Source organism: Balaenoptera acutorostrata, chromosome 5 (assembly GCF_949987535.1).
Source record: "Balaenoptera acutorostrata chromosome 5, mBalAcu1.1, whole genome shotgun sequence".
Lineage (NCBI taxonomy): Eukaryota > Metazoa > Chordata > Mammalia > Artiodactyla > Balaenopteridae > Balaenoptera > Balaenoptera acutorostrata.
In genome coordinates this window covers 80712903-80735245 of record NC_080068.1, presented here as the reverse complement: position 1 = coordinate 80735245, position 22343 = coordinate 80712903, and the positions used below count along the sequence as shown (strand labels likewise).

Genomic DNA, 22343 nt, shown 5'->3' with positions numbered 1-22343 from the left:
CTCCACCAGCAACAACCTGTGCTCCCGTGAGCTCATGTTCCTTGTAAGGATGCAGACAGGCATCCTGTGTTTATCTCCAGGTTATCTCCTGTGCAACCAACATCTCCTTGGACATGAGCTCATGATCAGAGGGCCATTCTTTACAGACATCACACATCCCACAACACGTGATTGGGAGGAGGGAGGACGATGTATATAATCATCATAAGCCATCCACATAGGGACAAACAAACTGTGTTCTGTTTCTGATTTGCCACCGAACGACAGCTGTAAAATGGCAACATTACCTTCCTCCAAATTAGCTTCAAAGGTTTGGGCCAAACACCGACAATGAGTTGCTTTTTTCCTTAACAGTTCATTCTGAAACTGACATCCATGAATCTTTTCTAAACTTACTCATACTTTAACCTGAACTACCAATTGGGGAACCGAGTTTCATAAACTTACTTCTTAATGTATTAAATAATATGTCCTTTTCTAAGAAGTATCCTCGGTGAATTCCAAGGATTACTGAAAAGTATTTTCTCCCTAAAAATATACTTTGGAGTGTTTCATACTTTGATCATATCCCTTTTTGTCTTTACCTTTCCAGACAGAAAAATATTAAACCTAGCAACCCCCGCATATACTTTATCTCTTTAACTATACAATTTAAAAATGGAGAGTGGGAGAGAGAGAACACTAGAATGAAAGTCAGATACGACTTCTACTCCATTTTCATCTCTTGGTAATCATTTAACTCCAAGCAAGCTATTTTTGGCCTTTGTTTCCTCTTCTGTTACATGATACTGTAATCCCATGTGCCCTACAGAGAGACAATATGAGGGCTGATGACTGCCTGTTTATATAGTAAACTGTCTGTTATAAAGCACAAATTCAGCAAAACTCGTTTAACCAGCATTATATAGATTTTTATGATAATGATAAAAAATAATCATAATGATGACCCTATAGCATCACAATAGAGTAAAATGTCTCTGAATCATACAAGATTATATTCAGTATCATTTTAGTGCTGAGTATTTTTATTGCATTCTAATTAACTGGAAATGTGGTCAGCCACATATATAGCCTTATGTGATCTCAATTAAGGAAAATATTTGACTCAGTATAATGTGTAGGTCATTACTTAATCTCTTCATTAAACAAATATTCACCAAGCACCGACCATGTGCCAACAACCATGCCAAGAAATGGAAATTCAGCGATGAGAAACTAAGCATACTAGATATTCAGGTTTACAGTTTGTGAAATGCTTTGTAACTTTTAGAATACAAGCTAAATTCTGCCCTGTGATTGACTAATACTGTGATCACCATTTTATTACCTTTAGTAGAGTGATCCTGAGGGTCTCACCTACAGACTTTAGTGCATGAGTTTTCTGAGAGCTCTCTGACCATCTCGGGTTTTTCCACTTCCTGGTTCTAAGGTACTTTCTGCCTGGTCAGGGTTACCAGAAGGCTGATCTCTGCAGAGAGGAAGTGTTGTTGCATGTGACCATGTGAATATATGTCTCCATTCTAAACACCACCTTTATGTTTTAGGCTTACGGCTGGCTACATGAAGACACAGGACCAGAATCTGACCCAGTCATAGTCGTGAGGTTTCTAGGAACCACAGACATGAGTACTGATCTTAGGACCCTCCTTCTAAGTGTTTGTGAACAGTTGGCCGTGAACTACCGGTGCCTGGTTCAGAGCTACCCTAAGAAGATCCATGACCTCCGCGACTTATTTATAAACCTCTTGAATGAGTCTTCGTTGCAGAGGCCCCTCGTGGTCATATTCGATGCCCTGGAGCAGCTCTCAGAGAGCCACGAGGCCAGAAAGCTCTGGTGGCTCCCGGTTCACCTTCCCCGATTCGTCCGGATTGTCCTCTCCACGCTGCCCAACAAACATGGGATCCTCCAGAAACTAAGGTGCCTTATCCACGAAGAAGACAACTACATCGAGCTGATTCCCCGGGACAGGAAGATGTGCAGCCAGGTGCTCAAACACCAGCTGCTGCGGGTCAAAAGGAAGGTCACGTCGGGCCAGCAGATTTACGTGAACAACGCCTTCTCCAAGTGCACATTGCCCATGTTTGTGAACCTGACCTTTAGGGAGGTGAGAAATTGGCGATCTCACAGAGACGTCGATGAATCCTCCCTCTGTGTCACCGTGCACGAAAGCATAGAGCAGCTCTTCTGCTCCCTGGAGAGGAAGTGTGGGCAGAAACTCGTCTCCCGGGCTCTCGGTTACATCACCATGGCCAAAATGGGTTTGAGTGAAATGGAGCTGGAAGACGTGCTGGCCCTTGACAACAGCGTGATGAATGAGCTCAACGAGAGCGCCAGGCCCAGCAATCCCCTGAGGGTACCTTACCTGTACATCGCAAGGCTCAAGGAGGGGCTCAGTGGATACTTAATCGAGAGACACGTGAAGAACATCACCCTCCTGGTCTGGGCCAACAGACACCTGCAGCTCATAGCCCAGAAGCTGTATCTGCAAGATAACAGCGACCTGCATGAAATGCATACCATCCTGGCAGACTATTTCCTGGGGGTCTGGTCAGGGGGCAGAAGGAAAGCGTTCTGCCTTGAAGACCCCTACCTGAATGGCTGCCTTGACTTGGACAGCAGAAGCCTGCTTGAGGAGGAAAAGCACTTCATGGAGCAGTCTTCCTTCGACAGGCAGGCCCCGGACCAGCCCTGGGTCTTTCAGTGCAACCCACTGGAGCCTGACATCTTTTTCGTCAACCATCGGAAAATGTGTGAGCTCCTGCACCACCTGACGAGGTGTGGGAAGACCGATGACCTGCTCTACGGCATCATCATGAACTTCAGCTGGCTTTACACCATGATCAAAATTGGCCAGTTTGACAAAGTGCTCTTGGACATCGAGCTGGCTTACAACTACTCGCAGGAGAAGGAGCTGAAGTTCCTGGCGAGCACCCTCCGCAGCATCAAAACCAAGGTTGTGGCGTTCCCTGGCTCCCTTTCTGCAGAGCTTCAGCAAAGACTGCTGCCCGTCGTGAGTTCCCTGCCCAAACTTAGACACCTTCTTTTAGAATGTGACAAAGATGGGCCCAAATACTGCTCCATAGTGCCATTACACTCATCCATGGATGTGACCTATAGCCCGGAGCGTCTTCCCTTGTCATCTAGTCACCTGCACGTCACCGAGATTCTGCCCACCTGTAACCCCAGTACGGTGCTCACAGCTTTAGAAAACGGTTCCATCAGCACGTGGGATGTGGAAACGCGTCAACTACTCAGGCAAATCACGACAGCCCAGTCTGTCATCCTGGGCATGAAACTCACCAGTGACGAAAAGTATCTTGTGGTGGCAACGACAAATAACACCTTGTTGGTTTACGACAATGTAAATTCTTGCCTCCTGTCTGAAGTGGAAATCAAAGGGACCAAGCATGGAAGCGGCTCCACCTACATCAATGGATTTACACTGTCCGTCAAACACGCTCTGGCCTGGCTCGAAGCCAGCAAAGATGTCACTGTCATCGATCTGCTCTACGGATGGCCCCTTTACCAGTTCCACTGCTGGTACGAAGTGACCTGTGTCCAGTGCTCTCTGGACGGCGTGTATGCCTTCTGTGGACAGTACCTGAACACCACTACCATCTTTCATTTAGGGAGTGGAGAAAAGTTATGTACGGTGACATCTGAATTTTCAGGTGGGTTTGTGAAGTTCCTTCTTATCTTGGACACAGCTCAGGAAATGGTAATGGTAGATAGTGAGGGAAGCCTTTCTGTTTGGAACACTGAGGACATCTCCAACCCCCAGCTGACCGATGACTTTGACTGCCGAAGAGAAGATAGTGAAGTGGTCAGTGTTGAACTTTCAGAGGACCAAAGCGCAGTTCTGATCTGTAAAGCCCTCAGCATTGAGCTCTTAGATACCGGTATGTGGAAGGTGGCTGAAAAGTTCAGAGCAAAGCACAACGAACGCTTTATATCGGCTGTGCTGTCCAAGAATGGAGACTGCATCATTGCGACCATGGAAAACACCTCGGCCGTGTTTTTCTGGAGGCGGGACACGGGACAGTGTATGGCGAGCTTACAGGAAATCTCAGGTACCATAGTCAAGTTGGTGAAATCCAGTCATCACAACATGCTGCTATCTTTATCCACCAGTGGTGTTCTTTCTATCTGGGACATAGATATAATCACAGCTATGTCCAACATAGATAAGACTGGAAAACCCATCCAAAGTCTGGTGTTACCCGCTAGGGGGGAAATCATTTACTCCCTCGATGGCTCTGATTGTGTTCACAAGTGGAACTTCAGCAGTGGGTTCCTTGAAGCAGTATTTAAGCATGAAGGAATAGTTGAACACTGTGTGTTGACATCCTCTGGAGATGTCATGGTGACATCGGATGACAAGAGCAGCCAGTACGTCTGGCATACCAGCAGCGGTGAAAACCTCTTCCGAATTAATGGGCAGAGAATATCTCAGCTGCTGATTACACACAATGACCAGTTCGTGGTCTCTCTCTGCGAGGAAAATGCCTCCAGGGTTTGGAGACTGGCCACGGGCCACAGGGTGTGCAACATCCTGACCACGCTGCAGAATGCCTTCATAACCTCTGCAAATACTTTCGTGGTGGGCATGACCAAAAGCAAGGTGCTGGCAGTCAGTCTTTGGACAGGAAGCATCACCAAGAAGTTCTGCTGTGAAGACGGCACCACCATTGTGAATTTTAAATTGATCCCCGATTGTCCGGACATCATTGTGTTTATCACGTCAGCCGAGATGGTGAATATCTGGAGTCTGACAGACGAAGTGATCTGTCGCCGTGTGCAACTTCCAAACAACTTCCTGAAAAATCTACAGGATTTTGAAATTTCTCCCAATGGAAAGCTAGGCATTATTTCCAGGGGAGATGAAAATATCAACGTGCTGGATTTACACAGCGGTAAATTACGGGTGGTTCACACCTCTGGGGTCATCTGGAGGCACAGGTTGTCTCGAGACGGTCGCTACCTGGTATACATTTGTTTCCGAAATGGGGAGGAAGAGGATGAAAATGGTGCGATATCCAGTTTGATTGTCATGAGACTGGCCGATGGCAAAAATATCGGTGCTTGCTCCCTTTACAAAACTCCAACTTTTCTTGCCCTCTCCCAGCGGCACCTGAACATCATTGTGGGTTTTGAAGACGGCAGTATAGGGATATACACGGTGGTGGACCGCGTAGATGCTGCACTGAAAATTAAAATCGCCACTTCAAATAGCAGACAAATTTTCAATAATGCGACACAGACATCCAGGCCAAAGTGTCATCGTTACTGTTTTAAAGTGTCTGTGGATTGTTTATGGCGAGAGTCCACTGAGGTCTTTGCAAGAGACAGTCCCATCACAGTGAGTGACTCCATGGAGCCCAATGAGGCGACGCCCTCCAAGAAACACAACTCTTGCTATGACCGGGTGTGCTCTGCCCTGGAATCCAGGGGCCACAGCTATGCCCCTGACAACTGACAAAATGTTTCTCCTGCTCAGCAGAAATACATAATATGTAAAAGAAAAAAAAGTATCTTCTGTATCCCAGATGATAAACACTCATTCTTAAAGGACAGGAAAGATGCTGGATTTCCAATGCTAATTATTGCCATGCTCATGAAATGTACAGAAATGTGAAATTGGTTGTGAGGTTGGTCTTCTTGACAAAGTTTATCCAGGAACGAAGTCTTAACAGAGAATTTCTACAAATTGTATTTGCATGGCTATATCAACTGGAAGTTAGAGGGTAGTTTCTAAATTAACTGAATGGGAAGAAGCAGCTTAACTCATCCCATTGTCCAGATGAGAGAGGCTAGAGCTACATAGAGACCATTTGGACTGAAGTTAGTTCTACAGCAACTGGTTGAAATTGTAAACACAAATTGCTGTTGGACTTCAAGTGATTGTGTGGATAACTAAACACAGCCTTAATCTCTCCTTACATTTTATGATCCTGACAACTGTGTCAATGCAGTCTGCAGATGGAAGGTCTAAAGGTGCAAAATAATGTAACAAAAATGCCCAGATGTACTCCCAGTTTCCCAGGAGAAAGGATGTGAAGTGTGAGGCCACAGACTGACTGGGGCAAGAGCTACCTACCGCTATCATAGGGCTACTGAACACACAGCATCAGTCTTCATTAAAATACAGTTGTGACAACTGCATGCAAGGGTTTCTGTATAATGGAACACATGATTTTTAAACTATTTTCTGGGCTGCAAAAGAACACATTTAATAAGAAACCACAATCTTTTCATGTCATTTTGAAATGTCTATTTGTGCTGGGTGTAAAAAAGAGTTACAGAAAGGGCATTACAAATTTGGTCAAAACACCTGTTCATTTCCATCATTGTACTAACAAAAGACTGTGCCATGGAAGTCAGTTGTACCGAAGCATAAATTATTTCCTAAATCCCTGCAGTAAATCTTAATAGAAGGAAAGCTTTCTTGACATGCCATCTATGGAATACTGATGACATCTGCCTTACTCTCATTCCTCCTCTTTCCTGTGTAAAACGCAGATAGCTGACCAAATACTCTGGGACAAACTGAATATGCCTGTCTTTGTGCTAAAATATTCTGTAAATCTTAAGGGTGTCCAAAGACTCTTTACTGTCCCTGTTTGTAATCACTTTCTTACTTCTACACACTGTGTGTATCCTTCTTTATCTGTCACCCTTTCTGCCTGAGGACTCTCTAGAGCCTTTTATAGTCTTATCCGTTTCAAAGCAGAAGCTGTGAAATTGGTATTCGATGTTTTTAAAAGCGACTTCTCCTATTTAAAAGAAAATATTACATCTCAAAAGGGGAAAGTGATTTTCTTCCTTCCCTATCCTCCTCATGGCATGTCCTTGGATGCCTTTCCAAAGGGCGTCAGTAGTGGTGGTTTGGTTTGGTTTGAAAGGGACAGTGGTGACTTGAGAAGGCAGAATAATGAACAAGGAACTGACTTGCTTTCAGTCCAGCTCTGCCATGAACTCATCCAGTATTCGTAGACAGATCTTTTAACCGCCCAAATGTATTGTTTTTGTAAACTGCAGAATAAGGGTAGTGATAGCTCCTGCTATTGCTCTCATAGGGATGTGGGGGAGAAATGTAAGAAAAAAGAGAGTGACATCTTAATTGTTAATGCTAATGCAAGAAACAAAGTGATCTAACACACCAGGAATCCGAGCCAACTGTATCTCAATTTGGAAAGCGACTTGACAGGTAAGCATACAGAGATGTGATTCCAATATAAACACCCACTCCCTAGTGAAAGACTTTTTTTTCAGTATACTCCTCCTGGTCTAGCTACCAGCCAGGGAGGTGGTAGCCCAGAGAAGGCTCAGCCTACGTATAGACCACGTGGAGTTGACTGTTTGAGTCAATGCTTTTTTTTTTAGCTCTTTGGAGGCAACACATTCTTATTCCTGTGATTATCAGTTGGACCTCCATGCTACACATTTCTAAGAAATAAATGTCTAGATGGATTAAATGTAGTGTGTGAATGTTCTATGTAACAGCCAACAGAGTTTAACAAGTGACTTGAATGATTTTTCCTAACTTGTTTGCAACTGATAGCTCATATTGAATGTTTTTATGTAAACTTTGTATTGTTGGGAAGAATTACCCAATCAGAGATTTATATTTTCATAAATGTTACATTTAGTTAAATTTTATTACAGAGTTGTTACACTAGAAAATTATTGCAGTCTTCAAAAACTGTACAGTCTTGTGTATGTATTGTTTGTATGAATAAAAGATAAACTACTTAGATTTGTGTAGTGTTTGTTTTTCTCCCCCAACTTTGGCAGATGTAGTTAGAGATCTTCAGTAATAATAGTAATAATAATAATAATTGTTCATGCTTACTGAGTGCTTACTGTACACGAGCTTTGCATGTGCTAAGCCATGTAATCTTCACAACAGCCATGTGAGGTAGGTACTGTTAATATTCCAAACGTACAGATGAAGAAACCGAAAAACAGAGGTCCAGAGGGAATCGCTGAACAGGATTTCAATACACCATCAATTTTTTTTTGTTAACTTCTCAAAGCACATAAAAATAAAGCACTGAGTATCCAGCAGGAACTTACTGCTAATGACCTAGAAGATATTTTCTAATTTGAAGATTAGAGGCCAAGCTAGGCTCTGAAGATCACTGGAGGTCTTTGCAAACTCCCAGGATTTTCAGGTATAACCGTAACTGCAATAGTTGCAGTATTCATCCAACAAATATTTACTTCGGCATACATTTTGCCAGGAATATAAAAATTAATAAATAGTTTATACCTTCTAGGACTTCAGTCTTAATAGGAAAACAGGAAACAAGTTCTATGTGTAGTACATGAAGTTTGGTTCTCAGAGAAAATGTAGAGGAGTGGATCATTATCATTTGCATAAAAGCATTTCATATACATGGAGTTTGTTGTTTAAATAAATATCTTCCTTCCTAGGGTCAAGAACACAACAAACACTGTGCTTGCTATGTCTAAGTCATTATGCTATGCCTAGGATGATTTAAAAATTAGTCACACACAACCCCTGCCCTCCAGAATCCTATAATCTAAGGGAGGTGCAACTAAATTGGATGTAAGACAGACTGTGATTTTAAAAAAAGTTGTTAGCCAAAACCAAAAAAATTGAAAAGTGAAAGCCATGTACTGAGGATACACTGCAGAGGAGCAATTAACTCTAACTGGGAATCAGAAAGGATGGCCAAGAGGAGGCGACAGAGAGCAGTGGCTTGAAGGATAAGTAGGACTTAGCTGTCAGAATGTCAGAAAGACATTTCAGGAGGAGGAAGCTTCGTGAGCAAAAACGGGGAGCGTCAAAGTGTACTTAGATGACTTCAAATGCTATGTGGGGATTTTAAACTTTATTCAGTAGCCAATAGGGAATCATGAAAAAGGTTTTGAGAAGGGGAATGGCCTGGTTGAAATGGTATTTTAAAATGACTGGGGCAGTAATATGTCAGATGGATTAGAGATGAAAGAGAGCATAAGCTGGGAGACCAGTAAAGAGACTATTGCAAAGACCTGAGACAGAAAGTGTAAGAACTTGATCTGAGGGCATTGGCAGTAAAATTGCTAAGAAGAGTGACTTCAGGATGTCACTGATAGAGGTGGGTGATGAAAGAGAAGGAAAACTCTAATTCCAGTTCCAACTGAAATTGAGTGGAGAGTAGAGTTACAAATGTAAAGGGAATAGGTTAGGAGATGAAAATGAGGGAAATAATAAAGTTGGACCCAGAGAGTTTAAAGGTTAAGACATCCACGCAGGCAATTGGTAATACGCAATCCATCCAATGGAGAAACCTGAGCTAAAGATAAAGAATCTAACCAGTAATCTCTTTCTCAAAAGTCTAAAATGCCTAATATGGCACTCGTTTGGTCATAATGTAAGCCAGTACCATAACCTTTTTAAAAGTGTGTCTCTTCTTTTCTTTAGAACTATATTGACAAATTTAGAACTATACTGACAAATTCACTCAAACAAATTAGCTTTCTTAGCTTCCATAACTCATCAGCGGAGAACAATTTATATGTCAATGAAAACATAAACACACCTAAAAAACTAAGTGAATTGTGGTGTTTCATTCCCACACGCGTGAAGAAACCATAGGTTTTTCTTCCTTATTTTTTATGAGGGTCCCCTCTGAGCTCCATTTGGCATTCCATGTGAGCTGCATGAAATACAGATTACACTTTGTACAGACACATCAAAGGGTTCAGTTTCAGTGTATCAACATGACAAGTTATGTAAAACTGGTAATTTGAGGTTACCAATAACACCACCACCTGTGGCTTTATAGAATCCCAGCCTTTAGTAGATGAGGATAACTTAGCCAGCTGCATGAGCAGACTCAGGGTGGTGGTGCATCATTTGTTAAAACACAGATTACTTCACCCTCCCTGATTCCACTATCTTTGAATCCATATGTCTGGGGTGGAATCCAAGAATCTGCATTTTTACTAAATTCCCCCAGATGATGCTGATTCTGCCAGTCTGGGAAACACACTTTAAAACCCAAGATAAATACCAACTGGTCAAAATAACCAACTGATAAACTTACCAGTGGACATTTCTAAAGCATGGGCCAGAAGTTAGACAAGAGGGTCCTTTATTGTGACAAAGAGTTTTATCAGGAAGTGATGTAAAACAGCACACAACGTCCCCTGTAAATCTATCGTTTTAAAGCATGCAGCTACTACACAAGCGGAAAGATTCAAAAAATGAGTTTTCCCCCATAAAGCGTGACAAATGTTGTCGTGTAAATGGCGCTGGAATCATTAGAGTGGACACATTAAGAACTAAAGGCAGTGTGTCCATCTTTAAACAGTATTCTGCCCTGTTGCTTCTCCAGCATCCTGTTTTATCCTGACTCTCCCTGAATGAATGAAGGGGAAAGAGAGAAGAGGGCAAGCCAGGTGGCGCCGTTGCTTAACACGTTTTCCTGCCAAGCCCAACACTGACGCACTTTGGAGCACAGGTGAAAACAATCTCCAACCCTTAAGTACTATTTTAGAGTAAAGCAACCCACCTTAAGTGCATGGATTGCCACAAGCACGGGCGTGGAGCTCAGAAGGGTAGACGGAGTGTGGCAGCCGAGGTTCCAACACCCCAGGAACAGAGAGGGAAGGTGAGGGGCGGGGGAGCATGACTTCGTTGAACTCCCACCGCGGTCTTGAGTGTGCAGGCGAGGCTGCGCAACTTCCCCGGGAATTCTCATTCTAGTAGCGTCTGCGCTCTTTCCCAGACCATCTATCCCATAAAGGCAGGCGACAGTGCACACACCAGGTGTAAGCGGCTAATGCCAGCACTGGGTGGGTGGGTGGGGGGGACAAAACCACAATTTCATGGGGGGAACGGGGGACAGATCTATTTGCCAGGGAGTGCATTTATGTATCTCCCCCCCCCCCACTTACGTCCCAAATCAGGAAGCTCCCTTCTCCCTGCAGCACGACGGCAAAATAGGCACCAAAAAGTTTCCCTGCGCGGACAGAGGTTGGCATGCAGCCGGGGTGTCGGTGATCAGAGGCCGAACTCCGGGGTTTTCTGTTTGGGTGCGCCCCGCAGGCCAGCCCGGGCTTGGGGGGTCGGCTGTGGCGCTCCGGAAGCCCGGGCGCGGCGCGGGCAGCTCAGGTAAAGGGTTACGCGGACTCGGGAGGCTCGCCCGCCGGCCAGGCCACGTGACGCGCCTGCCCAATGAGTGCGCCGGGGCGGCCGTTGCGGGCGCGGCGCATCCCCGCGGCGCTGAGCCGCTGGAGTTTCCCGGCGCGTCCGCCCGAGGCCGGCGAAGCCATGGGCGCCGCGACCCCGCCGCCGCCGCCGCCCGGCCCCAGGTAGGGACAGTCTCCAGCCCCGCGCGCCGGGCCCCGCCGCGGGCAGCACAGGCGCTTGACTCCCGCGGAACTCGGGTTTTGTGGCATGATTTCCCCTACTTCTCTCACGGGGCATTTTTATTTCCTTTGCCGTGGGAAAAAAAAAAAGTGGGGTATGGGGAGGTGAGGCAGTTCTTAGTTTGATTGCTTCGGGAAAGTCAGGCCATTCAACAAAGGCTCTGAAAGAGGAGAAATCCGGAATGGGGTGAGGCTGGGGGGACTTTTACAAACTCCCCCAAACTAAAGACCGAGACAGTTTACAAAGCTTGGCGTCTACTTGGTGTGTGAAACACTTTTGTTTTTAAATATCTTATTAATGAACTTTCAATAGTGCCTGAGAACTTGAACTGGGAAAACTGCAAAAGATTTCCCCCTTATTTCTAAGTACCCCCTCCTCCCATTTTTAAGCATGTGAATGTTTTTAAGTAAAACGGAAATGGAAGGTGACCGCCGCTGTCTCTTTGAAATGTCCTTGGGTCCCAGGATTTGCCCCTTTTGGGGCGCTGGCGACCTGGGTGGCGATGAGTAGGGGTGGAGGGGAGGCGGCAGTACTAGGAAGCAGCACGTGTTGAAGGAGGGTCCCAGGTGCAGCCGGTTAAATGGTCACACACTGTTGGCTGAATATTTGATAATTAGGCAAGTTATCTCCCAGGTCGATTACTTGCGTCTCCGTGACCTTGGCAGTCCAGATGAGGTGAGATTTTCACAAACCACCACTGAACAAACTTTCCAGTGATAAAAGACAAAAATCAATGTTTTGTTTTGTTTTTCCTCAAGCACTGTAATTCACCTTAGAAACAAAACAAAAACTACCTTTAGTAATTTAGTACATGTTGTTTTCCATTGCAGTATAGATGTTTGCCCAGTGAATTTAGAGGAAATCAGTGTTCCATGAGGTGGTTCAAAGCATTAAAGAATAGGGTGTTTATTTTCTTCCTGTCACAGTGAGAGAGAATTACTGATGGCACTTCTCACCATGGCTTGTGGGTGGTTGTAAACACGCTATTTTGGAAACACTTGAGAGTTGAATGAGAAAGATGGGGAAAGTGGTTGCTTCTTTTAAAGACAATAGATTCTATATTTGCCACTTATTCTCACATTGACTCCTCCAGTTAACACTAGTTTAAGAAGGAGACATGTTAAAGTCTTCTAAGGCTAAGCACCCAGGTCTGTAGAACATCCTAACAGTCATGAGGCAGATCACTGAAACAATAACCAAGCTCTGAAGGTGAAGTAGAGTTCTGGGGTTATTTGTATTTCTCTAAAGTGTGAGGAGTCAGTTATAGGAAGCTGCCTTGATCACAGAGGCCAAATGGAGCAGACACTGATAGAAGAAGGCAAGGTTCGGCTTCTTTCTCTTCTTTGCTCTCTATGTCCATCCTGATCCTGTTCTTTGATTCAGCAAGTATGTGATAAGCTCCTATCTCATGGCATCTGTTCCCCGGGCCTGGTTATCAGAGGTTCTCAAGATTTAGCTATGTTAATGACACCTGAAGATCAAGGTGGCCAGTCTTCGCTATGTTCTAAGAGCTCTTGCATATCTGGAATTTAAAACAAAACAATGACTTGCATATCAACTAAACATGTTCATTAGCCTAGAATGGAGCAATCCCCCCTGACTTTCCACCTAGTCCCTGTCTGAGCCTGGCAACATAACCAGGCTGAGCTCTGGCCAGAATCCAGTGTCAGCCCAAGGGCAGAGCAGGTACTGCCCTCCTTGCTCCGGGAACTGCCCTACCCTTGGTGCCTCGAGAGCCCATTGACTGTGCTTCCAGGAATGGACCCCAGTTTCTGAATAATTGAATACCAGCCTTTTGGTAGCTGGGTTTCCTCTACCTGGACTGTTTCAAATTCCCCTAGTTCCACAATTTTTTCAATAACCCAGAACCTTGGGATCTTTTTGGCTTTTGGTAAAATAGTACCTAGCTCCTGCCTTTTTTTTTCTTTCTTTCTTTCTTTTTTTGGGGCATTAGATTGATTATTGGTTGCAGATAGACTTACTAGATATATAGAAAAGAGGAGTTGATAGGCTCGTCCTAGGGGAGAGGATAGACCTGAGCCCTGACCCATCTGCAGGTCAGCCAGGTCACCCCATTATAGCCTTCCTTAGTCTGGTTATCACCTGAATGCTGTGTAAGAAAATGAAATGAAAATGAAATGTTTTATCTACTGTCACCCTTCTCACCTGAGAATATCATGGTCCCACAGAGATTGGAATCTTCAAAAGGACCATATATCACCAAAATGACCCTATCCTAAAGGGTCATGAATATGTATGAATATGTATGAATTCACATGAATATGTGAATATGTATCCTCAAGCAGAGACTTAAAAAAACTCAAAATACTGACTCAGTGTCATCAAGCATCTTAGAAAAGACTCTCCTGAGCTGCAGTAAATATCAATAGTATTAACATAAGGCAAGAGGAATATCATGTCTCAAATTTTACCGCAAACAGTGAACTCTGTTCTAGTCCGTGTACAATCGGCTTTCTAAAATTAAATGGAACCCTGACCTGGCCAGAGTTTGTAGACATTTGGTCAGGTGCTAGGGACACAGTTCTTGCCTTTGTGGGTCTTACAGTCCTCAGAGAAGACATTGGAGGATTTTAAGCAGAGCAGATCTGTATTTTAGAAAATTCACTCTGGCTGCAGTGAGAAGAATGAAATGGGGAAGATACAAGCAAGGCAGCTGCTAAGAAAACCCCCACTAGAGGGGAGAGAGAAGTGAATTGATTCAAAAGATATTTAGGCAAAGGTATTTAAGATACCAACTCAAAGAAAATATTAGATGACTCAAGTCTCTGAATAATTGACATGTCATTTCAAAATACATGTGTTCCATGTAGATAACCAGAATCCACGTTTCATTACAATGCTGTCCCTACTGACTGTAGCTACTCTAGGGCCCCACGTAATTTGTTTCTATCACAGAAAAAAGTTTTTGATAAAGAATGAGCCTATTTTTTTATTCACACTTTCAACAACCTGGTGCTTCTTTATGCAGACTTAACTATATATATCTGAAGGCAAAGTTAAGATAAACTGTTGCCCTCAGATTGTACACACATTCTCTGATTTAGCTTAATTCCTCCCAGGAATAAAAACACCCTGACTTTTGATTGTGTAACAGTAATGGAAGTGGGCAGTGGAACAGTCTTTTTTTTTTCTTCTAAGTTGGCCACAGTATGGCCTGCTGTATGTCACAGGGAAGACTGTATTGTATTTGCAGAGGGCACTATTAGAGCATGTATGTACTAGTGGTATGTGAGAGGCACTAAATGCCCGTGAGAGAAGAAAAGCCACTCTAGTCACTGCCACATGTATAGCTTTTTAATACAAATGTATTTGGATGTATTTGCAGTTTACTTGTTTATTAGTTCCAGGGTCAATCTCTACATGAGAATTTTGAAACTTTTTAAATTTTGGTGTTAAATCTTTCTCCCCCCATTTGATAACTGTATATCTTGGGTCATTAATGTGCAATAAATGCAGATTTGATTTGTACTTTATGGCTGTAAAACAGTGTCCTCCTTGTTTAGTGATCACACTGCACAGCCTCAGTCCTGCAGAATATTTATTGCAACTTAGAAAGGAGTAAAAGAAGTCTACCTGGGGGCTTCCCTGGTGGCGCAGTGGTTGAGAGTCTGCCTGCCGATGCAGGGGACACGGGTTCGAGCCCTGGTCTGGGAAGATCCCACATGCCACGGAGCAACTAAGCCCGTGAGCCACAACTACTGAGCCTGCGCGTCTGGAGCTTGTGCTCCACAACAAGAGAGGCCGCAATAGTGAAAGGCCCACGCACTGCGATGAAGAGTGGCCCCCGCTTGCCGCAACTAGAGAAAGCCCTTGCACAGAAACAAAGACCCAACACAGCCAAAAATAAATAAATAAATAAAAATAAAGGAATTCCTTAAAAAAAAAAAAAAAAAAAAGAAAGGAGTAAAAGAAGTCTACCTGCACCTGCAAAGAATTAAGAGCCACATAACTTCGATTCTGGCTAGAACTTACATTGCATTATTCATCTTTTGATTCCTAATGAGCTTGGCTATCTGGGTTCCTGGTCCGCAGCAAGGAGGTCCACCTTCTAGATTCAGAGCATGGCTGTTAGAATAAGTGTGATACGTAGTCACAACCAACTGCTGAGCAGTGAAGGCAATAGAGGGAGGGGTGTCTGTGATTACATCCTAAGTCTATGAGAAAAGAAAAGTTGGGTTCAGAACTATCTGTTAACAAGGAAATAAGTATTGCCTTTTGGAAAAATGGATCGTCAATCCTTTTTAGAGCTAGAAAAAACCTTAAAAGTCATTTAGTCTGACCACCTTAATTTACAGATAAGGAAACAGAGGCTCGAAGAGGTTAAATGATGTTTCCAAGGTCATATGGCTGCCAACTGGAAAAGCTACTGGGACCAGAATCTATGAATCCCAATTTCCAGTTCAGCCATCTTCCTACTACCGACCAAAAAGTAGAAATTTTAATGGTATGGAAAATTCATTATCTGTTGACATTGTACCTTTTTCTCAGAATATTGTAATAGCCACTATTTATGGAGAAATTACTTACATATACACAGTGTCAGTTATCTATTGCTGTATAACAAACCACTCCATAACATAATGGCTTAAAACAACCACCATTGATTTAGTTTATGACTTTGTGCATCAGCAGTCTGGACCTGGTGAATCTACTGGTCTTGTCCAGGCTCCCTTATGTGTCTCTGGTCACCAAGGTGGCTCTGCCTCTGGGTGCTGGCTGACTGTTGGCTGAGTCCTCTGGGGAGCAGCTGGGCCTCATGCTTCCCATCACTGGACAGGCTGCCCTGGGCTTGGTCACATGTTGGCTCAGCCTGGTTGTGAGCAGGAGCATGGAAGCACGGCTCCTTGAGGCCTAGACTGAAATGGACACAAGTCGCTTCTCCTCCAATCTACTTATGAAGAAACAGACTCTACCTTTTTTTTTTTTTTAATTTAATTAATTAATTTATTTATTTATTTTTGCCTGTGTTGGGTCTTCGTTTCTGTGCGAGGCCTTTCTCTAGTTGCGGCAAGCGGGGGCCACTCTTCATCGCGGTGCGCGGGCCTCTCACTATCACGGCCTCTCTTGTTGCGGAGCACAGGCTCCAGACACGCAGGCTCAGTAGCTGTGGCTCACGGGCCTAGTTGCTCCGCGGCATGTGGGATCTTCCCAGGCCAGGGCTCGAACCTGTGTCCCCTGCATTGGCAGGCAGATTCTCAACCACTGCGCCACCAGGGAAGCCCCAGACTCTACCTTTTGATGGGAACTGCAGAGTCTTTAGAGAATGGTGTGGATTCAGGGAGGGGTGGAGAACTGTGGCCATTTTTGCAATCTGCTGCATTGGCCAAGCACTTTATAGAACTTAACTAATTCTCATAACAACACAAGAGATGAAGGCAGAATTTTACAGGTGAAGTAATTGAAACTCAGACGTGTTAGTTCACATGAGGCAGGGGACATAGCTGGTGAGCAATGGAACCAGCATTGGAACTCAGCTCTGATCCAGGACTTCCCTGGTGGTGCAGTGGTTAAGAACCCCCCTGCCAATGCAGGGGACACGGGTTCGAGCCATGGTCCGGGAAGATCCCACATGCCGCAGAGCAGCTAAGCCCATGTGCCACAACTAAGCTCTAGCCTGCGCTCTAGAGCCCGCGAGCCACAACTACTGAGCCCACGTGCCACAACTACTGAAGCCCGCGCGCCTAGATTCCGTGCTCCACAACAAGAGAAGCCACCGCAAGGAGAATCCTGCGCACCGCAACTAGAGAAAGCCCGCGTGCAGCAATGAAGACCCGACACTGCCAAAAATAAATAAATAATTTATAAAACTATATTTTAAAAAAAAAAAAGATCAGATCCAAAGCCCATGTCTGTAACCATGATGCAGCTCTGCCCCTGTGCCTTTCTGTGTGATGCTGCAGGGGAGGATGGTATTATTAAAGTATCATAAGCTCAGAGTTCCATATGAACAAAATTAACTTTAAGAGTCCTTTGTCTTGATTTATGTGCTAAAAGAAATCAAGCCAGTTAAGATTCAGAGTAAAGAGAAACTGGATTATCAGAGAGGCATAGTAGGGGACAAGGTGATGCGCTTAGGGGAGCCAAGGGAAAGACAGATTTGAAAAGGATAGTATCTATTTACAGTCAAAAGATCCTCCTATCACTTAACATAAAATGGGTAATAGTCCCACTCTACAGATGCAGATATTTGCCTGATAAAGATTGCATTCCAACCCATGTCTGTATGTCTCTAAAAAACTACCCCCTCCCCATTTTTCTCCCACTGAGCCAATAGGTTTTGCTACTCCAAGTGGGGTCCATGGGCCAGCAGCATGGTGGTCACCTGGGAGCTGGTTAGAATCGCAGTCTTGCCCCCACTTCAGATCTATTGAATCAGAATCTGCATTGTAACAAGATCCTCAGATGATTCATAAGCACAGTGAAGTCTGAGGAGCACTGCATTAAAGGGACCATGCGGGAAATGATTTGTAATAAGATGGGCTGGTGGAAGGGCATTCTAGGCAGAGAGAACAGCAAGAGCAAAGGACCTGAGGCTGGAGTCTGTGGGCAGGTAAAGGAATTCCTGGACTAGAGGAGGGGCATGTTTTTGGAGTAGAAGGAAATAGGGTGAGACTGATGGAATCACTGTGGATCCTGAGGGAGTCGGCTTTTTAGGAAGGCTAATCAGGCAGCACTGAGGATGGCCTGGAGAGCCTGGTGGCAGTGAACCCAGTTGTGAGGCATGCCGAGGGGAGGGCTCAGACCGAGGCAGGGATGGCGGAAATAGAGAAAAAAGGTCCAGTCTGGGAGACGTTTCAAAGCACATCCCACAGGGCTTGTTGCCAAATTGGATTCCAAGGAAAGAAAGAGAGGAAGTGAAGATGGTTCTAGACTGCCAAGTTCTGAATTGTGCTTCCCAAACTTCAGGTTGGGGCATTATCTTTGCATTCTTTGCTACTGAAAAAGAAGATGCTTTTTGGTGGTAATGGTGGTTTGGGGTTTTGTTTGTTTTCAGGCAGCTTTCCCCATTCCTTTGAATTGTGGCAGTTTTTCGCCTTTTACTAAGAGGCAGTTCACATGTTAAAGTTCCAAATCAGTGTGCCCATGTAAATTTCATATATATATATATATATATATATATATATATATACACACACACACACACACACACACACACACACACAGTGAGAGAATTTTTTTGGCAGGCAATTAATTATAATGAAACAGTTCTTCATATAATTCTTCAGTTTATTCAACCTTCCCAAACTGTCCTGTGACATTTATATAGGTAGAATTATTATGCCCCTTTCACAGTTAAAGATACTGAGATTTAGCAATGTCACCCAGCCAAGGTTTGAACCAAAGTCTACTAACTCCAAGCCCAGTCTTCTATCCACTGAAGCATTCTGCAGGTTTTATATTTGGTCTTTGGAGGCAATTAGTCAGTCGGATCAGTTTTAAGTTTTGGTTTATTATTTTTTTTATTTTATTTATTTTTTACACAGCACGTTCTTATTAAGTTTTGGTTTATTTTTTCCCCCATATATACTGTGTCAACCTCAGAAAGATGCTTGAAAGTTTATATTGTGACTTTGAAGTAACTGTTTCATGGAAACTTGAAAATGCCTCATAAAAACTGATTTCCTCCCCCGCCTGATTTTCTTATTTCATTGAATCCCTGTGTTGATTCTATTAGCAACAAACCACGCTTTAGAGTTCAAAAGATACGAATTATTTTGCTGCCTTTTCCTTTTATTTTTTTGAGTGAGAAAAAGATTTTAATATTTTTCTAAATAAATTTTTAAGCCTTTTCTTAAGCAACTAACCTGGGGCTTTTAAAATAATCTGTAGATTATAGAATCCCGACTTGGAAGGGGGCTTCACTGAGCGAAACACCTCATTTTATAAATTAAAAAACAGAGGCCTGGAGAGAGAAGGGGGCTTGTTCAAAGATACCCCACAAGTCGGAGGCAAAACTAGGGCTGGAACCCTTGTTTCTAAGCCCCAGTCCTCTACTCTTTGACTAAACTACTTCAAAGCAATTCCTTTCCCTATGATTGTGTGTGCCAGCCTCTAATGGGCAGTGTGGGGAAGTTGGGAGAGCTCAAAGTCAAGATGACCTGGGTTTGAGTCCTGGTTTGCTAGCTATGTAGCATGGAACAAAATGCATTTCCGGCTACCGTCATTTCTAAAGAGAATTATAAAACGGAGTTAATTGACTACACAGTCGAGATTTAGTTTACAAAGTACAATTTCTCTGCATTCTCTTTTAAACTTGATGGGACAGTTTTATGACCCTCACTGGGATTTGGTTTTGATGAAGGAAGCCAAATGTTCTAGGAGTGGATATGATACGAGCTTCAGAGAGACACTGCAACCCAGGCGGAGGTCCAGCTCCAGAAGACCGCTGATGGAGGCCTGATCCCTCCTCCACAAAATGAGTTCAGTCTCTATTACTGATGCAACGCTTTCTCTTTTCAAAGCTAAAAGACAAGTGTTTCCTGGTGCTGAAGCACAGGTGAAACTGTGGCTCTGGGGAGGGATCCCACAAACAAAGGAGGGTGTGGAAAAGTCACAGCCCACTAGCGTGGAGAGCGCTAGAGGGTTGTTTTTGTAACACCCTGCCTACAGTCAAAGGTTTAATGGGTCAAAAGGAGTGTGACCTGTATGTAATCAAAAATAAAAATAAAAAGCTAAAGTAGCTTTAGAGAAAACAAAATTACTGAAATTACAACCCTGGACTGGCGATTGTTCTCTAAGAGTTAATTAGACAAAGAAAAAGCAAAACAAGCAAACAAACAAAATCTCCAGAATTCGCCACCCCAGCACCTTACAGGGCTCCACTGGCAGGTGTGACTGGGTGAGACACAGAAATCGTCAGAATCATCCTCTCAGTCACAGGTGACTGCGTCATATGCATGTTTGGTCCCATTAAATGTCTTTACTCACTCTGTTTGCAGGTGCTTACCATCTGTTTAGTCTATGGGAGCCCTTAAAAGAAACCAAGGGTGGTGGTATACTTTCTTCCATCACTAAACCAGCCGGTCAACGGTGCTTCTCGAGTGAGTCTTGAGGAAGAAAAAATGTGACCTCTTTGGGGTCAGGCCTGGCTCTCCCAGAAGAGATGGGAATGAGGGCTAGACTCCCAACAGGTTTGAGTCCTGACTCTGCCATTTGTTACGGGACCTCAGATATTTCCCGAAACCTCCCTGGCTTTCAGTTTCTTATCTGTAAAGCTGCATGCGTCTGCACTTAGTAAATGCTTAATAAATCTGATTCTCAGCCTCTGTAGCCTTCAGTTTTCTCGAACGTAAAATGAGAGGTTTGGACCAGCGCAGCACTATGGGATACAGGATGCAAGGAAGGGTCGGGGTAGGGGAGGTGTTCAATCAGCGCATTTCTCCTCCCAGCTCACCTCATCTTTACCTTGGATAAAAGCCACACGAAATACAATAGGAAACTTCAAAATTAAACACATGGGATTTCCCTGGAATTTCTAACTAGATATATAACTTTCCTTACTATAAAATGATCTCCTTAAATATCTGTCCAAGGGTAGTTATAAATCCTCCCTGGACCTCAGACATGTAAAGAAGTTTGGGCTGAAATGTATTCCATGTTTGTATTAGTGGGAAGTAGGGAGGATGCCAAGGACTTGATGTGTGGAAACAAAGTAAAAATGGAGTTCTTTGAGAAAGCAGAACTTATTTGCATACTAAAATAATCCTGCTCTAAGTGTTGAGATGAAACGAAACTGGGAAATATGCGGAAGTGAGTGATGAGGAAGAGGGCTCTCGTCTGGTCCTCCCGTCCGTGAAGGATTTTCAACAGAACTAAGTTGGCGTGTATAGTATTTAAAAGAAAGGGTCTGGGCTTCCCTGGTGGCGCAGTGGTTGAGAGTCTGCCTGCCGATGCAGGGACACGGGTTCGAGCCCTGGTCTGGGAAGATCCCACATGCCGCAGAGCAGCTGGGCCCGTGAGCCACAACTACTGAGCCTGCGCGTCTGGAGCCTGTGCTCCGCAACAAGAGAGGCCGCGATAGTGAGAGGCCCGCGCGCTGCGGTGAGGAGTGGCCCCCACTTGCCGCAACTAGAGAAAGCCCTCGCACAGAAACGAAGACCCAACACAGCCATAAAAAAAACAAAAAAAAACACACACAAAAAAACCCAGAATTTAAAAAAAAAAAAAATTTAAATAAATAAATAAATAAAAGAAAGGGTCATTGCTTCACCTTTGTATATTGTAATATTCTTCATCCTTCACTTTGTGAGTTGGATTGGATTGTGGTTGGATTTTTTAAAAAAATATTATAAAGCATTTTCATTATGGAAGGCCCACTCCACTTAGTGAACCTAGTGCCATAAAAAGCTTTTTTTTTTATACTGATGCCGTGGAGACTAAAATCTAAATGCTGCCTATTGAACAAACGTCCACGGAGGCTGCGCCAGGCGGTGGGGACACAAAGGTGGTTCATGCAGGCCTGGACACAGTCCCCGTAGGGCTCAGCGCAGTCAGCACGCGGACGTTATCACCCTCCATTCCCATAGGGACCGCAGGGAGGGGCACCCCGGCTCTGTGGGGGGGGTGGGATGGGAGCGTGAGCTGGACTGAGAGGCAGGAAGGGCCGTCCCGCCCAGCTGCGAAGGCTGAGAGCGATCTGACTGAGCACAGGGGGTCGTCGGCTGGGAAGGCACACCACGCGCTCACACACCTCGGGGCAGCCGTGTTCTGGGAAGTGTCCTGAGCATGAGGGGTTCCAGGAGAGGTGGCAGAAGGTGTATCGTGTGGGGTCTTGTAAGCTACGTGCTAGAATCTGACCTCAACCAATCTGATCCTTCTTACTGATTTAGGATTTTTTTGGTGGATGTTGAAACCTCCAATATTTAGAGGTGGCTGAGGGTACAGGTCTCCTTCCCCACAGCCTCACACTTGGTCCCAAAGCCAATCTCAGGCCCAATC

The 22343-nt window shown here is 44.2% G+C and overlaps 2 protein-coding genes across 5 annotated transcripts in view; both read left to right on the top strand.

Moving 5' to 3' along the window:
- NWD2 (NACHT and WD repeat domain containing 2) overlaps positions 1-5593 on the top strand; it is a 187764-nt gene extending 182171 nt beyond the window's left edge. Inside the window, exon 7 of the mRNA XM_007178834.3 lies at positions 1545-5593. Coding sequence (XP_007178896.2) covers positions 1545-5477 — 3933 coding nt within the window. The 3' untranslated portion in view covers positions 5478-5593. The remainder of the gene's footprint in view (positions 1-1544) is intronic.
- A 5661-nt stretch (positions 5594-11254) lies between these two features.
- Positions 11255-22343, top strand: part of C5H4orf19 (chromosome 5 C4orf19 homolog) — an 84870-nt gene continuing 73781 nt past the window's right edge. For 2 of the 4 annotated variants that reach the window (XM_057546230.1, XM_057546231.1), the window contains exon 1: positions 11255-11326. The gene's annotated coding sequence lies outside the window, so the exon portion shown is untranslated. The remainder of the gene's footprint in view (positions 11327-22343) is intronic. The other 2 variants (XM_057546232.1, XM_057546233.1) reach the window with 2 other exon arrangements.